Source organism: Sapajus apella, unplaced genomic scaffold (genome assembly GCF_009761245.1).
Source record: "Sapajus apella isolate SASKATOON/1434 unplaced genomic scaffold, GSC_monkey_1.0 scaffold171, whole genome shotgun sequence".
Lineage (NCBI taxonomy): Eukaryota > Metazoa > Chordata > Mammalia > Primates > Cebidae > Sapajus > Sapajus apella.
In genome coordinates, this window is record NW_022437111.1 from 1623029 (window position 1) to 1641513 (window position 18485).

The 18485-nt window shown below is 38.0% G+C and overlaps 1 protein-coding gene across 3 annotated transcripts in view; it reads right to left on the minus strand.

The window, feature by feature from the left end:
- The window catches only part of SLC15A2 (solute carrier family 15 member 2), a 46766-nt gene that overhangs the window by 2949 nt on the left and 25332 nt on the right, over nucleotides 1-18485 (minus strand). For 2 of the 3 annotated variants that reach the window (XM_032267709.1, XM_032267708.1), the window contains 11 exons: nucleotides 18321-18410; nucleotides 18184-18228; nucleotides 16964-16996; nucleotides 16324-16412; nucleotides 13236-13317; nucleotides 12516-12650; nucleotides 11596-11760; nucleotides 11397-11443; nucleotides 9594-9704; nucleotides 8768-8864; nucleotides 611-757 (listed from right to left, as the gene is read on the minus strand). In XM_032267709.1, the coding sequence (XP_032123600.1) occupies nucleotides 611-757; nucleotides 8768-8864; nucleotides 9594-9704; nucleotides 11397-11443; nucleotides 11596-11760; nucleotides 12516-12650; nucleotides 13236-13317; nucleotides 16324-16412; nucleotides 16964-16996; nucleotides 18184-18228; nucleotides 18321-18410 (1041 nt within the window). Of the gene's footprint in view, nucleotides 1-610; nucleotides 758-4033; nucleotides 4244-8767; nucleotides 8865-9593; nucleotides 9705-11396; nucleotides 11444-11595; nucleotides 11761-12515; nucleotides 12651-13235; nucleotides 13318-16323; nucleotides 16413-16963; nucleotides 16997-18183; nucleotides 18229-18320; nucleotides 18411-18485 lie in introns of those variants that run through there. The other variant, XM_032267711.1, reaches the window with a different exon arrangement.

Here is an 18485-nt window from a genome sequence, read left to right on the forward strand (position 1 = left end):
CGAAACCCTGTCTCTACTAAAAATACAAAAATTAGTCTGGTGTGTTGGTGTGTGCCTATAATCCCAGCTACTTGGGCCGAGGCAGTAGAACTGCTTGAATTGGGGAGGCAGATGGAGTCTCGCTCTGTCACCCAGGCTGGAGTGCATTGAGCCAAGATCTTGCCACTACACTCCAGCCTGGGTGACACAGTGAGACTCCATTCAAAAAAAAAATCATATACACACACACACACACACACACACACACACACACACACACACACACATATAATAGCATTACAGAGATAGTAATTTATTTGCTCAAGGTTACACAATAGGACATGCAGCCAAAATTTGAACATGGGTAGTCTGACTCTGCAGCCCTTCATTTTAAATCTTTAATCTCTTTCCTGGAACCCCAAAATCATAGACTCCCATACTGTACTGTCATGATCTGGGGAGCCAAGTTGTTCAGGTCACATACGTTCAGGGTCATAAATAAGAAACCTAAGGACAAAAGAGATGGAGGTCCTGGCCAGGATCACATACCTATTTAAGTCAGTGCTAGAATTAAAATTCACCATCCTTCAAGCAATGTCTCAATTTATATCCTCTATTTGCAAAAACTTACCTGAGAATAAGAAAACTCAAGACCTGTGACAGAGAACATGACCTCTGCCGCTGTAACCAGGGCATATTGTGGTAGCTGCCATGCAATAGACATTTTGTTGGCTGGAATATCTGCAATCTTCCAGGCCTGAAGACCCTGATTGGTGCTCTTAGAGAAAAAGAAAATGAACTTGTCAGTAGTCTCAAGTAAATATTCCTAACTACAGCATTCTATGATCTTATATCCATCCTTTTTGTATTTTCATTCTTCTGCCATTTTCAGGAAATTGAGTATTTCTATACAATTCCACCTTTTCAAAACTTCTTTTGGTAATATTACACTCACTTGTCTAGATTCAGCCAGATATCATTATTGACAAAGACTTTAAATGAGAGAATATTTTGATATTGCAGTTTGGATTTCCACCATTTTGCCCTATCAGACATTTAGATCCTGGACAACATTTTGAACATAAAATGGCATCTAAATTATGCAAACAAAATAAAGTTTCAGAAAGCATTTTCTTGAGAAAAGTTTAATTTCTTATTCCAATTTCTATGTAAGTACAACTAAAGTGCTTTTGACATTTGCTATTTTGATTTTTATTTTACTGAAATTACTTTTATTAGAATGAATTATTCTTTTGATAACACATTGAAGTTTTACTGGTCAAATTTTTTAAATCCATATCAAATGCCACCTACTACTTTGATTTCTCTTCACTGGCTTTTTTCCTTTTTGAGACAGGATTTTTCTCTGTCACTCAGGTTGAAGTGCAGTGGCACAATCACAGCTCACTGTAGTTTTGATCTCCTGGGCTCAAGCAATCCTTCCTCCTTAGCATCCCAAGTAGCTGGGACTACAGGTATGTGCCACCACCATGCCCAGTTAACTTAAAAATTTGAGATTTTTTTTGTAGAGATGGAGTGTCATTATGTTGACCAGGCTAGTCCTGAGCTCCTGGCCTCAAGCAACCCTCCTTCTTTGGCTTCCCAAAGTGCTGGGATTATAGGCATGAGCCACAGTGCCTGGCCCAAGCCATTATTTTTTAAATCAAAATTTACACATTCAAATTTTATCAAAAAGATGTAATTTTTCTGTAAAATTTTGACTAAAAAGAGTTTTTAACAGGGTGAAATTTTTGTTAATATTAACAAATATATGTGACTCCACAATGAGGTTTTGTTTCTTTGGTCTAAAAGTACTGTCACTATATGCATGTTTTTAGCTATGGTTCATTTTATGTAGATAATATCTAATATCTTTTATTACAAATGAAATAATATTTTTAAAATTATATGTATATTTCTTGAAGGGGCTCAAAAAAAGAAAAAAGAAAAAACTTGTATATATATATATATATATATATATATATATATATATATATGTTATTAGTCCATTTTCACACTGCTGTAAAGAACTGGCCAAGGCTGGGTAATTTATAAAGGAAAGAGGTTTAATTGGCTTACAGTTCCACATGGCTGGAGAGGTCTCAGGAAACTTACAATCATGGTGGAAGGTGAAGGAGAAGCAAGCTTGGACCTTTTCACATGGTGGCAGGAGAGACAAGAGTGAGGAGCAAAGGGGGAAGAGCCCCTTATAAAACCATCATCTCTCATGAGAAGTCATTCACTATCACAAGAACAGGATGGGGGAAACTGCCTTCAAGATCCAATCACCTCCCACCAGGTCTCTCCCTAGACATGTTGGGATTATGGGGATTACAATTCAAGATGAGATTTGGGTGGGGACACAAAGCCTAACTATATAAATACATTTCTTGAAGTAAAACTATTATTAGGAATTAGGTATAATATCCAACTACATGAGACAAAAATAGGATAGTTAAAATATCAAAGTCAAAATCCTTCAGACAAAAAATCTTTGACATCTAAATGCCCTTAATCCTCTGAATCAAATGGCCATTTTGAATCAAATGACCATCTTACTATCTTAAAATAGTAAGATAAAGGAATCTTCTTTTCTGAGTTGATAGTGTAAACAATACCTAGGTATCTGTGTTTTCTCAGCATAAGAAGAGACTATGGCCAGAGCTTCTAAATCAAAGGTAGATATTTAAATGCTCATAGGCAGGTAAGTAAGTAAATGAAAGAGGCTGAAAGGAAATGATGGGGCCTATGATGAACTGGACAGCACAGGTCCCATCTAAAGGACACAGCCACTACAGCACCAGACAGTTGACACAGTAATACCTGTTAGGAAATCTTTTGTTTTTTTTTTTTTTCCCAAGAAATGTTAGTAATACAACTTCTTAGGTGTAATCTCTTGAATTTACTGGCAATCAATTCTTTTGTTATTTTTGTCAATACTGTGCAGGCCAAAGAAGATTACGACTATGAAAGAAATTGGGCCCCCAGACCCCCAATTTATGGCCTCTACTCTGGATGCTTATTAGATCCTGGTATTCAGAAATGACACATAAGGCCTCTATCTTGAGCAGCATATGAGAGACAGAAGAAACAAAAAATGAAATAACACCAGGAATACAAGTGTAATGGGCTGAATCACGTCCCCCAAAACTCATATGCTGAAGTCCTAAAACCAAGTACCTCAGAATATGATCTTATTGGGAAACAGGATTGTTATATATGTAATTAGTCATGTTGAAATAAGGTCATTAGGGTGGGTCTAATCCAATGACAGATATCCTTATAAAAAAAAAATGGGGGCAGTAAATTTGGACACAACCAGACACATAGGAGGAACACCATGTGAAGATGAAGGCAGATATTAGGGTAATTCTTCTGTACACCAAGGAATACCAAATATTTCCAGCAAATTGCCAGAAGTCATGGCAGAGGCATGGAACAATTCTTCACAGCCTTCAGAAGGAACCAACCCTACCAATACCTTGATCTCAGACTTCTAGCCACCGTAACTGTGAGACAATACATTTCTATCCTGTAAACCACTCAGCTTGTGGTACTTTGTTACAGCAGCCCTAGAAAATTAATAGAATTATAGCTAGGTGCAGTGAGTGGTTCATGCCTGTAATCCCAGCACTTTGGGAGGCTGAGGCAGAAGAATTACTTGAGGCCAGGAGTTCGAGAGCAGCTTGGTCAACATAGTGAGACGTCTTATCTTTAAAAAAAAATTTTTTTAATTAATTCAGCATGGTGTCACATGCCTGTAGACCTAGTTACTTGAAAGGCTGAGCAGAAGGATCACTGAGCCCAGGAGTTTCAGGTTGCAGTGAGCTATGATTGCAGCACTGCATTGCAGTGTGGGCAACAGGGCGAGACCCTATTTCTAAAAAAAAAAGAAAAAAGAAGAAGGAAGAGGAGAAGAAAGAAGAGGAGGAGGTTGATAGAATTAGGTTGGTTTAATATCTGAAAATCAATTGATGTGATACACCATATCAATAAAATAAAGGACAAAACCATATTATTATTTCAATAAACGTAGGAAAAGCATTTGATAAAACTCCCCCTGTTCATGCCAAAACAAACAAACAAAGAGAAAACTCTCCAACAAACTAGGAATGGAAAGGAACTTTCTCAATCTGACAGATTATCTATGAAAAATCCACCGTTTTCACACTTAATGATAAAAGACTGAATGCTCTCCCCCTAAAAGTATGTCTGCTTTTACCACTTCTATTCGATATTGTACTAGAGCTTCCAGGCAGAGCAACTGACAAGGAAAAGAAACAAAAAGCAGCCAGATTGAAAATGAAAAAGCAAAGCTATCTCTATTTGCTGATGATATGATCTTGTATGTAGAAAGTCTAAGGGATCCACTAAAAAGCTATTAGCACTAATAAATTAGTTCAGCAAGGTTGCACAATGCAAAATCAATATACAAAAGTCAACTGTATTTCTGTAATTTGCAATAAAATTTTTGAAAATGAAATTAAGAAAAGGATTCCATTCACCACAGCTTCAAAAAGAATAAAATAATTAGGAATAAATTTAACAAAATAAATGTAAAATGTATACCCTAGAAATAACATTGGTATGCTACATCCAGATCCATCTCACATGCAAGGATACATAAAGACTCAAAACAAAGGGATGGTGAAAAATTTACCAACCAAATGGAGAGCTAAAATAAATAAATAGAAAGCAGGAGCTGCAATTTTTGCTGATAAAATCGATTTCAAAGCAACAAAGATCAAAAGAAGCAAAGAAAGATATTACATAAAGATAAAAGGATCAATGTAACAAGAAGAGCTAAAGATCCTAAACATATATGCACCCAATACAGAAATACCCAGATATATAAGACTTACAAAGAGACTTGGACCCTTACACAATAATAGCGGGAGACTTTAACATCAATATTAGATAGATCAATGAGACAGAATGTTAACATCAATATCCAGGACTTGAACTCAGATCTGGAACAAGTAGACTTAATTAACATTCATAGAACTCTCCACTTTAAATACACAAAATATACACTCTTATTAGTACTACATCACACGTATTTACAGGTTTAAATGAAATATTGGTTGGCTGCTTGTTAATTATTTTCTTCCCTCATTTTTTTTTTAATGTCTCTATTATTAAACACAATTACAGGCATACCCAGTTTTAGACTGCATTCTAGCCCGGGCAATAAAGCAACACCCCTGTTCTCTCTCCCTCTTCCTCTTCCTCTTTCTTCCTTTCCTTTATTCTTTTTCTTTTTTTTTTTTTTAAATTTTTTTTTTTTCCCTTTAAAAAAAAAAAAAAAAAAAAGAAATAACATGTGCTGGGCATGGTGGTTCATGCCTATAATTCCAGCTACTCAGGAGAAGAAGAGAGAGGATCCCTTGAAGCCAGAAGTTCAAGACCAGCCTGAGCAGCATAGCAAGACCCTGTCTCTAAAAAGGAGCCTTAGTCTGGGCATGATGGCTCACACCTATAATCCTAGAACTTTGGAAGGCTGAGACAGGATTGCTTGAGGCCAGGAGTTTGAGGTCAGCATGGTCAACACAACAAGACCCCAATCTCTGCAAAAAAAAGTTTAAAACTGACCAGGAGCAGTGGTACATGCCTGTGGTCCTAGCTACTCAGGAGGCTGAGGCAGGAGTGTCATTTGAGCCCATGAGTTATGATGGTGCCACTATGCTCCAACCTGGGCCACAGAATGAGACCTCATGTCAAAATAAAATAAAATAAATAAACTACAAAACATTGTTGAAAAAAATTAATGAAGACCTAAATAAATGGAAAGACGTCTCATGTTCACTGATCAGAAGACTTATTATTGTTAATATAGCAATACTATTCCCTAAAATGATCTTCAGACTCAATACAATCCCTATCAAAATCCCGGCTGGCTTCTGATCTTAAGATGATCCTAAAATTCATATGAAAATTCATGGGACCCAGAAAGGGCAGACAAATTTTACAAAAGAAGAAGGCTGGAGACTCACATTCTCTGAATTCAAATCTTACTACACAGAAACAGTAATCAAAACAGTATAGTACTGGCACAAGGATAAACATACAGTTCAACGGAATAGAGTTGAGAGTCCGGAAGAAATGCCTTTACATTTCTGATTAATTGAATTTTGACACAAATGCCAAGGCCATTTAATAGAGGAAGAATAGTCTTTTCCAGAAATTGTCCTGCGGCAACTAGATGTACACATACAAAAGAATGAGGTTGGATCCCCTACCTTATACCATATACAAAATTTATCTCAAAATGTATTAACTATAAAACTCTTAGAAGAAAACATAGGCACAGATTCTTATGACTTTGGATTAGATATGACATCAAAAGCACAATCAACCAAAGAAAAAATAGATAAATTGAACAACTTCATAATTAAAAACTTTTCTGCTTCAACAGACACCATCAAGAAAGTTAAAAGACAACCTATTGAATGTGAGATTTTGCAAATAACAGATATATGTAAAGAATCCTTAAAACTAATAAAAAATACAAATAACCCAATTAGAAATTAGACAGAGGAGGCCAGGTGCAGTGGCTCATGCCTGCAATCCCAGCACTTTGGGAGGCTGAGGTGGGTGGATCACAATGTCAGGAGTTCGAGACCAGCCTAACCAACACGGTGAAACCCCGTCTTTACTAAAAATACAAAAGAATTAGCCAGACATGGTGGCACGTGCCTATAATCCCAGCCACTCAGGAGGCTGAGGCAGGAGAATCGTGTGAACTCGGGAGGTGGAGGGTGCAGTGAGCCGAGATGGCACCATTGCCCTCCAGCCTGAACAACAGAGCAAGACTCCGTCTCTAAAAAAAAAAAATTAGGCAGAGGATCTGAATGGATACCTCTTCAAAGAATATATACAAATGACTAATAAAGACAGGAAAAAATGCTCCAAATATTTAGCCATCAGGTGAGTGGCAATTAAAACCACAATGAGATACCACTTCACACCCACACCAGAGTGGCTACAATAAGGAGACAGAAAACAAGTGTTGGTGAATGTAGAAAACTGCAACGCATATACATGATTGATGGAAATGTAAAACAGTGCAGTCACTTTGGAAAACTCCACAAATGGTTAAACATAGAGTCACCATGTGACACAGCAATTCTACTGCTAGTTACGTACCCAAAACAAATGAAAACATATGTTCAAATAAAAATTGTACATGAATATTCATAACAGCATTATTCTCAAGAGTAAAAAGGTAGAAACAAGTCAAATGTACATCAACTGATAAATAAATAAAATGTATTATATTCATGCAATTGAATATTACTTGGCAATAAAAAGAAATGAAATACTGATGTATGTTACAACATGGATGAGCCTTGAAAAACATGTTAAGTGAAAGAACTCAGACATGAGATGTCACATATTTTATGTTTCCATTTACATGACATGTCCAGAATAGAAGAATTTATAGATAAAGTAGACTAGTGGTTTAAGAGGAATTGGGGAATGACTGCCAATGGGTATATTATTTTTTGGGAGGGGTGACAAAAAGTGTACCAAAATGACACAAATCTGTGAATATAATATAAACCATTGAATATATGTTATTGTATAGATATTCCTTCTATATAATGAATACATTATATATTCCTTCTATATAATGAATACATTATATACACATATATGTATATAATGAATACATATTAACATATATTGACCATGCTAATGTATTTAAAATCACTGGATACTTTAAATGGGTGAATTTTATGGTATATGAATTACATCTCAATAAAGTTGTTATAAAAATGGCTTACCAAAGGGATTAAGTTATTAAACTAATTAGTAAAATAAATAAAACTTTATAGATTGGTTTCTCATCAAACCTCTAGAAATGTTCTCTCTTTTTCTTATTTACTGTCTTTTAGTCTTTAATATAGTGTGAATAGTAATGAAATAACAAAGTCAAGATTGACATCAAAATTAAAATCAGAAGTTCCCTGGCCTGACTGCTAGGACACTTGTTTTTGACAGACCACAGTTAACTGATCCCCAAACTTTGTGTAGGGATTGACATTACTATCAGTTTTAGTATTTCAGACTGTGACATGTTAGCAGATCAAATTGCCAGGGAGTGAGATCTGCATATGGAGACGGTCAAAGAAGACATAAGTACTTTTTCATAAATAACTTTTGTTTACTTCGAGCCATAATGAGACTGGAGCAGACTGTGACATTTCATAGTGATGGCTCAAAATGAATTATGTCTCTCCTTCCCCAAGACCCTTTGCCTGTTGTTGATGTTATCTCTTAACATCCCCTATGGAGACAGTGGACTTTCTAAAGTCACCGTAGAGTCAGCTACAGTGACTAACGCCTGTAATCTCAGCACTTTGGGAGGCTGAGGCGGGTGGATCACTTGAGGTCAGGAGTTCAAGACCAGCCTGGCCAACATGGTGAAACCCCATCTCTACTAAAAATACAAAATTAGCTGGGCGTGGTGGAGGGCACCTGTAATCCTAGCTACTCAGAAGGCTGAGGCGGGAGAATCTTTTGAACCTGGGAGGTGGAGGTTGCAGTGAGCTGAGATTACACCACTGCACTCCAGCCTGGGTGACGAGAGCAAAACTCCATCTCAAAAAAAAAATAAATAAATATAAAGTCACTGTAGAACCTGTCAGCTTACAGTAGAAATAAATATATGTGTCTGCTTTGCCACAGAGTCTTCTCTTTTGTTTTCTGTCCTGCCTAGAGGATCCCAGGAGATATATATATGGAGAGTACAGAGAGGGTGAGGAGGTGGCTGTGAGCTACTTACGTTAGTAATAACAAACAGATATGCTGCACCAAATTCTAGTAGACCCAAATTCAGAGAAAAGTTCTCATCTTCTGTTCTACAATGCACTGCAGGGTATCTGGAACAGGATGAGTTTAGGTTAGAATAATATGGTTTAGAAAAGCATTCCCATCTCCAGGCAAAAGTTATCTCATCTCTCTGGGGATGAGATCACTGATGAGATCTACTGATGAGATTCTCTGTCTACTGATGAGATCACTAATGATGAAATCAGTGAAGCCACTAATTGTCTTTGAAGAGAATGTTTCTTGGAGAGGGTTATTTTCATGCTAGGTTTCTGTCCCTGATTTCAACTCTTTATTGCCTATTGGGTATTTTCTAAAATATTCAACCTAAATAAAGAAGGTGTAAATCATATTCTTTTGTAAACTTAAGTCCCAAGTGAACTTTCCTCATGCAAATCTTATTACTTTAGTGGAACAGACTATAACAGTGAACCTGAAAGGATAAGCTCTAAGTAATGAAGAGCCAATGCAAGGTACCAAAGTACCTCCTTTAGTAGAAATGGGAACCAATAATAAACTATGAAACTCAGAGATGAACCGTGTTAATTACACAGAGATGGGCTGTTAACTATACAGTGTGGTCTTCACAGCAATCATGATCTCAACATATATGTACAGAAAAAGTGAGACTGAGAGAAGGAAGCAAGAGTTGGAAAAGATCAGGAGTCTGTCTATACTTAAAAGTAGCCCACATGCACCTAAGTTCCCTACCTATATACAAATATAGCACTTAAAAACAATTATTGACAAAAATAAAATGTCCACAGGGGTCATGCACTTACTCTCCTCTTTGCACAATTCTATAAGCAGACACACCATAGTCTTCACCAACATTGAGAGACATATCTGTACTCAGGGTGATGTTGACATCTTTATGCAAAGTATTAACAAACCTGAGGGTAGAGATACTATTTAACATATCAAACAAACACACCCAACAGGAGCACCTGATAAAAGAGGTTAGGGGCCTTTTATGTTTTATGTATTACTAAATCCCCAGTGCCCAAGTGCCTAGAATAGTGGCTGACACATAAAGGGTACATAATCTATATTGTTAACTAGACAAATGAATGAGCCCACATGTAAAAAATAATCCATAATCTTAGCTGTCCCTAACTTTCTTTTTCCTGAACTTTCATCATCACATTCCCACCAGACCTCTAGCTAGATGGACACTATCATGATCATTTATGGCAATTTGAGTTTCCTCACTAAGCTAGTTTAGGTGCATCCAATTTATTTCCCTTATAATGGTGGATCTATAAACTGAGACTTTACTAAGAAAAGTAAGATAATTATGCATATATAAAGATGTAATAGTATTTACATAAAACTGATATCCTCTTTTAAATGAAATCTAATATGACATACAAAACTCAAACTCCCAGCCCAGAGAGGGTTGTTATAATTGTTTTGGAGTCTGCAGAAACTTTGGACTCTTCCAGAACCATGTTTCTATTTTTCTGAACCTGGCCCCTAAATTGTCCTCTCAGAATGGGTTTTTGGTACATTTTTCTGTTTTGATAGCTTTTGATTTGGTCTCTGGCCTGAGGAATAAGAAAGACAGTTCACTCTAGAGTCCTGAATGTTGATTCTTAGACTTTAGATCATTCTGCACTGACCTAGAAAATGCCTCTTCCAGAGACATATGGCTCTATGACTTCACACTGTCTTATTTTGAGCTGTTTACTTTTTTTTTTTTTTTTTTTTTTTGAGGCAGAGTTTCACTCTTGTTGCCCAGGCTGGAGTGCAATGGTGCAATCTTGGCTCACCACAACCTCTACCTCCTGGGTTCAAGCAAGTCTCCTGCCTCAGACTCCTGAGTAGCTGGGATTACAAGCATGTGCCACCATGCCCGGCTAATTTTTGTATTTTTAGTAAAGACGGGGTTTCTCCATGTTTATCAGGCTGGTCTTGAACTCTCGACTTCAGGTGATCTGTTTGCCTCAGCCTCTCAAAGTGCTGGGATTACAGATGTGAGCCACTGTGCGAGGCTGTTTACTTTTTTTGAAGCATTATTCAAAAGCAAGTTATTATGACTGTCCTACCCTTCAGTGACATCAAGGTTTTTCCTAGAAGTTCTCCTCTTAAATGCTATTCTCAACAGCAACTACTTGACACAGGTGGCCATAGGCCTGTATATCTGTCCATTTCATATCTAATACCTGCCACAGAGAACATATGTCTTCTTGGGCACTCCATCTCTACAACTGTCCCTCACTGTTTGACAAGACCCTTCAGCCTTATCTGGATTCAAAACTAAGTCTTTTGACTCCAATTGAACTTTTAGGAAAAAATACTCAGTTATTTTTCTGAGAGTAAGATAAATAGATAAAATTCAGCAGAAAGAATTTATGCCCTAGAGCACAGGGGGCATACACAGATAGAGTCATCTTTGAATCTCACATGAGAAAAGAAGCTTATCTGCCTTTTACTGTCCTAGAAAATTCCTTTTGACACCAGTGCCCTTGGCAATCTAGGAGAGAGAATTCTTATTTAGAACAAGTAGAATGAAGCCCCAAAGATCAGAAGAGATCCAAGATTCAAGAGAACAGTGTGGCCTGGAATCTCTTTGACATTCAAACCTTACAGCTGTCATCCCATTGGTTGTTTTGCTTTCTGTATCCTTTACCTAAAACAGAGGAAAGTAAAAATCAGTAACAGCTGACAAAATAAGACCTATACTCAGAAATGATCATTTGGCATATTCTTGGTAAGACATTGATAAGACAGTCATATTACTTTGAGATGACAACTTAAAACACAGGCAATTCCTTAACTTACCATCATGCTGGAGATACTGTTCCCATCTTCACGAATGAAGAGACTGTACCAGTTCTGCTCCTGCACAGAATGCTCAGTGTAGACTGACAAATTGTGATATTTCAGGTGGAAGTGAAAATCCTGGCTTTTTGTTTTCAGGTACAATTTGGAATAATGTGGTGTTTTCTGTAAAATGAAGAACCTAAAATGAATGTCACATACACTTTCTACTCCATATTGGACACCACAGTGTTGTAGAATCTCAGGGTAGGTGACCTCACTAGACACTTTCAAACTAATAATTTCTTTCTTTAACCTAGCCATTTTATTTCTTGGAATCTGTCATAAGACATAATCAGGGGCATACATAAATATTTATGAATAAGAATGTTCATTATAGGATTATGTGTAATAATAAAAACTGACTACTTTATGTGGAAATGTCTAAATAAACTATGGCATATCTATAGGATGAAATATTTATTATGTGCTCATTAAAATTATGCGCTCAAAGATTATCTAAGGACATGGGAAGATGCTTATGATACAATTAATGTTAAGAAAAAAATCCGGCCGGGCGCGGTGGCTCAAGCCTGTAATCCCAGCACTTTGGGAGGCCGAGGTGGGTGGATCACGAGGTCAAGAGATCGAGACCATCCTGGTCAACAAGGTGAAACCCCGTCTCTACTAAAAATACAAAAATTAGCTGGGCATGATGGTGCATGCCTGTAGTCCCAGCTACTCGGGAGGCTGAGGCCGGAGAATTGCTTGAACCCAGGAGGCGGAGGTTGCGGTGAGCCGAGATCGCGCCATTGCACTCCAGCCTGGGCAACAACAGCAAAACTCCGTCTCAAAAAAAAAAAAAAAAAGAAAAGAAAAAGAAAAAAATCAAGATCAATATAGCATACAGAGTTTCTAATTCATTCAGTCACACATCTCACCTGAAAGGATTTGATGGACTCTATCAACAGAGAATTGTTTTCATTTTCCAGTATTGTCACCTTCATCTCATCATCTGCCAGATTCAAGACTTGTAGGAAAACCTCCTGGGGACCTGGCTGGGCTGGGGCCATTTCCTTAGAACAAAGAACACATGTTGGAATCACCAACAAATGATCTTTCAGATACAATGAGAATATATATCTCAGTTGTTTCTGACAGCCTAGTCCACTAGCCAAGTGGACATGGTTTTCTCCCTCTGAAGAATATTTGGCTTATAAAACTCTAAAGGCAATTTGGAGAGGGAAACACCAGCTCCATGTAGTAAGTACCAATGCCAGCTTACAAACTCCATGCTTTTTGACTCAGCTGTGGCCCCATCCATAATAGTGGCTATTCAATCTGCCAAAAGGTATTTACTTGAATATCTAGAAAGGCATCACATAAGCCTGTGTTCCCTAAGGAGATAGCTAGCTATCTTGGATATGAGCATTTGAGAATTCCCTGAAAATACATTCTGAGTCACTCAGGTGAGAGATGGGCCTCATTTTGCATTGCTTTTCTACCCCTATATCTACTTATTTATCACAAATACTTATGATACGCCTCTTATAAAACAGGTACTGTGCTAGGTCCCAGGAAATCATGATTAAACAAGTAAAAGAGCAAATAAGAAAGATATGGTCCTGCCCTCATGGAGCTTAAGAGTTACCAAAACTCACATTTATTTTTATCTCTACAGCTGCCGCAATTGCAAATGCCAGACATGCTAGGATCATACCAACAGCCATTTTCCTAAGTGACCTGTGATGGAAAGAAGAAACAATTACTCTAAACTTTAGACTCTAAAGAATGAAATTCAGCAGGCACGGTGGCTCACACCTGTAATCCTAGCACTCTGGGAGGCTGAGGTGGGTGGATCACCTAAGGTCAAGAGTTCAAGACCAGCCTGGCCATCATCGTGAAACCCCATCTTAAAAAAAAAAAAGGCTGGGAGCAGTGGCTCACGCCTGTAATCCCAGCACTTTGGGAGGCCGAGGTGGGCGGATCACTTGAGGTCAGAAGTTCGAGACCAGTCTGGCCAACATGGTGAAACCCTGCCTCTATATATATATTAAAAAAAGAAATTAAAAAAAAAAGATTAAAAAAAAAATGAAATTCAAACTCCATAGCCTATTATTAAAGACTACATTAGATTGTTCTTGCATTGCTATAAAGAAATACCAGAGACTGGGCAATTTATAAAGAAAAGCAATTTAATTGGCTTATGGTTCTACAGGCTTTACAGGAAGCATGGTGCTGGCATCTTCTCAGCTTCTGGTGAAGCCTCATAGAGCTTTCAATTATGGCAGAAGGCAGAGGGGGTATAGGCATGCCACATGGTGAAAACAGAAGCAAGCAAGGAGGCAGGAGGTACCGTACACTTTTAAATGACCAGATCTTGTGAGAACTAACTCATTCACTATCATGAGGATAGCACCAAGGAATGGTGCTAAACCATTCATGAGAATTCACTCCCATGATCCAATCATGTCCCACCAGGCCCCACCTTTAACATTGGGGATTATATTTCAACATGAGATTTGGGCAGGGACAAATATTCAAACTATATCATTCCATCTCTGGCACCCCAAAATCTCATGTCCTCCTCACATTGCAAAATACAATTATACCTTCCCAGTAGTCCCCCAAAGTCTTAACTCATTCCAGTAGAAACTCAATCAAAAGTCCCAGGTCCAAAGTCTCATTTGAAATAAGGCAAGTGCCTTCCACCTATGGGTCCATAAAATCAAAACAACTTATTTACTCCCCAAATAAAATGGAGATATAGGCATTGGGCAAGCTTTCCCATTCCAAAAGGGATAAACTGGCCAAAACAAAGGGACTACAGGCCCCAGGCAAGTCTGAAACCCAGCAGAGCAGTCATTAAATCTTTTTTTTTTCTTTTTCTTTTTTTACCACCCCCCCAATTAAATCTTAAAGTTCTAGAATAATCTCCTTTGACTCCGTGTCCCACATTCAGAGCACACCAGAACAACAGGTGGGCTCCCAAGGCCTTGGGCAGCTCCACTCCTGTGGCTTTGCAGAGTTCAGTCCCTATGGCTGCTCTCACAGGTTGTTGAATGCCTGTGGTTTTCCAGGGCCAGTATGCAAGCTGCCAGTGGGTCTGCCAATCTGGGGTCTGGAGGATGGTGGCCCCTTCTCACAGCTCCACTAGGGAGTGCCCTGGTGGGGGCTCCAGTTCCACATTTTACCTCTATATTGCCCTAGCAGAGGTACTCCATGAGGACTCCACCCCTGCAGCAGGTTTCTGCATGAACACCCACGCTTTGTCATACAGCCTCTGAAATCTAGGTGAAGGCTGCCAACCATTCTTCATTCTTGCACTCTGCATGCCTGCAGGGTTAACGTTATGTGGAAGTTTCCAATGTTTATGGCTTGCACCCTCTGGGGAAACAGGCATGTCACATGGTGAAAGCAGGAGCAACTGAAGCGTAGGGAGATCCTACACACATTTAAATGGTCAGATCTCATGAGAACTCACTATAATGAGGATAGCACTAAACCATTCATGAGGAATTTATCCCCATGATCCAACCACCTCCCACCAGACCCCCACTTCCAACATTGGGGATTACATTTCAACATGAGATTTGGGTGGGTACAAATATTCAACCTGTATCAAAGACTTTTCCTGATTTGATCCCAATTACTTTTCTTTTTTTAATCCATTTTTCCATGACCAATTACTTTTCAAGGTATTTCCTAGAACTCGCCTTCATACATTCTTCTTTCTTCTTTTACTTGAGTTACATTGAACTTCTCTTCTCTGTTATACACCACATTTGCCCACCTCCACCTTTGCTTATGATGGTTTTTCTATCCACTATGTCATAATACCAAAAGTAATGGAAATACAACCGGATTTATTGAACAGTTACCATATGCCAGGTGTTGTACATGCTTTACCTCACCTTCCTCTGCAGAAGTCTGATGGCCTTGGCAGGGGAAGACTTTTTCTTTTCTATACCTCCCTGGCATTTGATCTTCCCTTCTAGGACACTATTTTACCGGTGTAGTAGTTGTGTTATATATATATGCTCTAGTCCCCTTACTAAGTAATAAACTCTCTGAGGGAAATGGGTGGGTTTTTTTTGTGCTTGATTTATATTTTCATGACACTTGGTCCTAAACTTCCCAACATCTGCTCAATGAACAAATGACTAAGGGCCATTTTCATATGGTAAAGTGGTCATCAAAATGAAGTTGCTATTAAATCAAGAATGAAAGGAGGCTTGAAACATTCTTTTGCCAAACTCTAAAAAGGACTAATCTTTCTATTTAGAAAAGATTTCAGGCAGTAATTGGGAACAATTCAATCCTCAGTCCTACTAGATTCCTTATTTGTTTCATAGGGACAACAGGAGATTTAAAGGGATTAGCAGTCATCAAAGGCTTTGAGTTTCTTTGAAGAGACAACATTCAAGAACAAAGCAGCTACATTTTACATTTTTGGTTTTTCAAAAACCTAGACCTGCCCCTTCAATATCACACAGTTAGGTCCACAGTAATAGCTTCAATTCTCATTAATTAGATCTAATTCCCATTTTTAAGTGTCAACAGGCACTTAGTCTAACAGTATTTTTCTTAGTGATGTTTGGTTTTGGTTTATCATCTACCAATAGATGATCATAGATGATAAACCAAAACCAATCATCACTAAGAAAAATACTGACATTGACTCTTTATCAAACTGGGCAAAGACTGAGACAGTTTAGGGTAATCCATACAGGTATAGTGAACACTTACGAGAAGTTAATTCCACATTTGGAGACCAGACGATAAATGACAAGGTCAAATAACGGGATGAAGATAAGAACCAGAAGGGGATTTAGAACCTGTAACACCATGATAAAAAGGATTAGCTACAAATGTTCTCCTATGATGAGTGCGAGCACTGCACTCATTTGCTTGTGTACACATACTCTCACATCTACACACACTTTTGTCATTTTAAGTACAAAATGATTCCACATTCCACAGTCCATTTACACCCATGACCCTATTTCCCTTGCATATTTAGCTTCCAAATATCCTAAGGGACAAGTTTCACTCTGAGCCTGTCTTTCTGCCAACATTATTGTGTGCTCTTTCCTTTCATGACTTCATTGCTCACAAAACAAGCCTTACAATTTCTTTCACAATATTTTCATTATATTATCTTGCGTGGAAAAAAATCCAATGCTTACACTTTACCTGTGGCAAGTTAAGTACTTAACAGGGGGTGCCAAGGAGAACTGTGGGGCTTAAAGGGCTTCATCTCGAAGCTTGGCCCTTATCAGTGTATAAGAAGAAAAGCATCAAATTATGGTTGTTAATCCTAATACTGCAGGTGGAGGCATAGATGAGGAAAGAGATAAGCCCCAATGGGTATAGAAGAGTCACATACCTGCATCTGGTCTGGCTGAAGCACAAAAAAACCCTGAAACATTAACAAAGTATATTTAGATGGTGTCCGATTACAAGAAAAAAAAATATTGGCTTAGATCAATAATTTTGCTAGTTAGCAAGTGAGAAGCATGTAAGACAAAATTAATCAGGTCTTTGGTTTAGGGCCACTATTTTGTCGTTAAGATTATTTGAGGGATGGGAACAGACTTGGGAAGGCTTCTGGCTACGTTTGCCAGGCAGATGAGCTTAAGGGAGAAATTCTTTTCTATATATTATGCTTTCCTTAACTTGAAAGAGAATAGAATCAGTGCATTTTTATTGATCTCAGCCACTGCAGTTGTAGGTCTTAATAATGTGAAGGACGAGACATCATGGTTAGGGTGAAGATGCTCCTCGACACAGTGTTTCCAAAGTTGTTCTTCAGAGGGTCAACAAGAAGACCACCATAGTAAATAAGAGACAACCAGAGGAAGGGGGAAAGTAAAATTTTATTTGGTATGCTCCAAATAGACTGACTAATAAGACCCTGATATCATTCTACTCTATCCTTTTGAAGACCACCATAGTAAATAAGAGACAACCAGAGGAAGGGGAAAAGTAAAATTTTATTTGGTATGCTCCAAATAGACTGACTAATAAGACCCTGATATCATTCCACTCTATCCTTTTGAAAACTAAGAAGATAGAAAAATAATACACTAATTTAGGAAGAAAACAATTGAGAGCAGAGATGGTATCTTATTTGAGTGGGCTAAAGAATGGAGTTTGGAAAAAGATAAAATAATATGTATAACCTTCTCATTATTTCCATATCCATATATACAAAATATTCCATTTCCCACAGGTCGTCTGCTGTGATCCTTGTTGAAGAGATGGACCAATTGTATAGTAGCACCACTCAAACCTGACCCTGCTGTGCCCTGGGACAGGCTTAGATAGAAGAAAATCACCATACTAGGTATGTATCACATGTACCTCAATAATTCCTTGTATACGTTGAAACTTTCTCATCCTTATGTTCCTGACTTCTAAAGAGAAGATTCTGGTTTTTATTCTAGACTAACTTTCTTTATCTTTGCCTACACAGTGCCTTCAGGCTAAACACACCTCTCTAAAGATCTTGCTAGTTTTCAGGAAAAAACACAAAGAAATTAATTTTTCCTCAATATAGATGATGAAGAAAATAATAGACTTCTCTGGAAAATCTCTTCTACTCACCAAATTCCTATTCATCCTGGTGGCTTGCAAAGTCCATCGTGAGCCCTAGGGCAAACAGATCCTTTTATGAGAAATCCCTTTCCTATGAGAGGGAAGTGGCTGTAAAGAGGAGTAATGTTTAAAAGAACTATTCTTACCTGCTGATCCAAAAGAGCCCAGAACATGGGCAATGGGATATAAAGGAATAGTATCCTGGTCAGCGCCTTCACATCCATAATGAGCTGCTTCTGCAAAAAGGAGGAAGAATAGGCAGAATTGCTAGAAGTTCTGTACATGGCTTTCTTGCTTAAAGTAGAAATGTC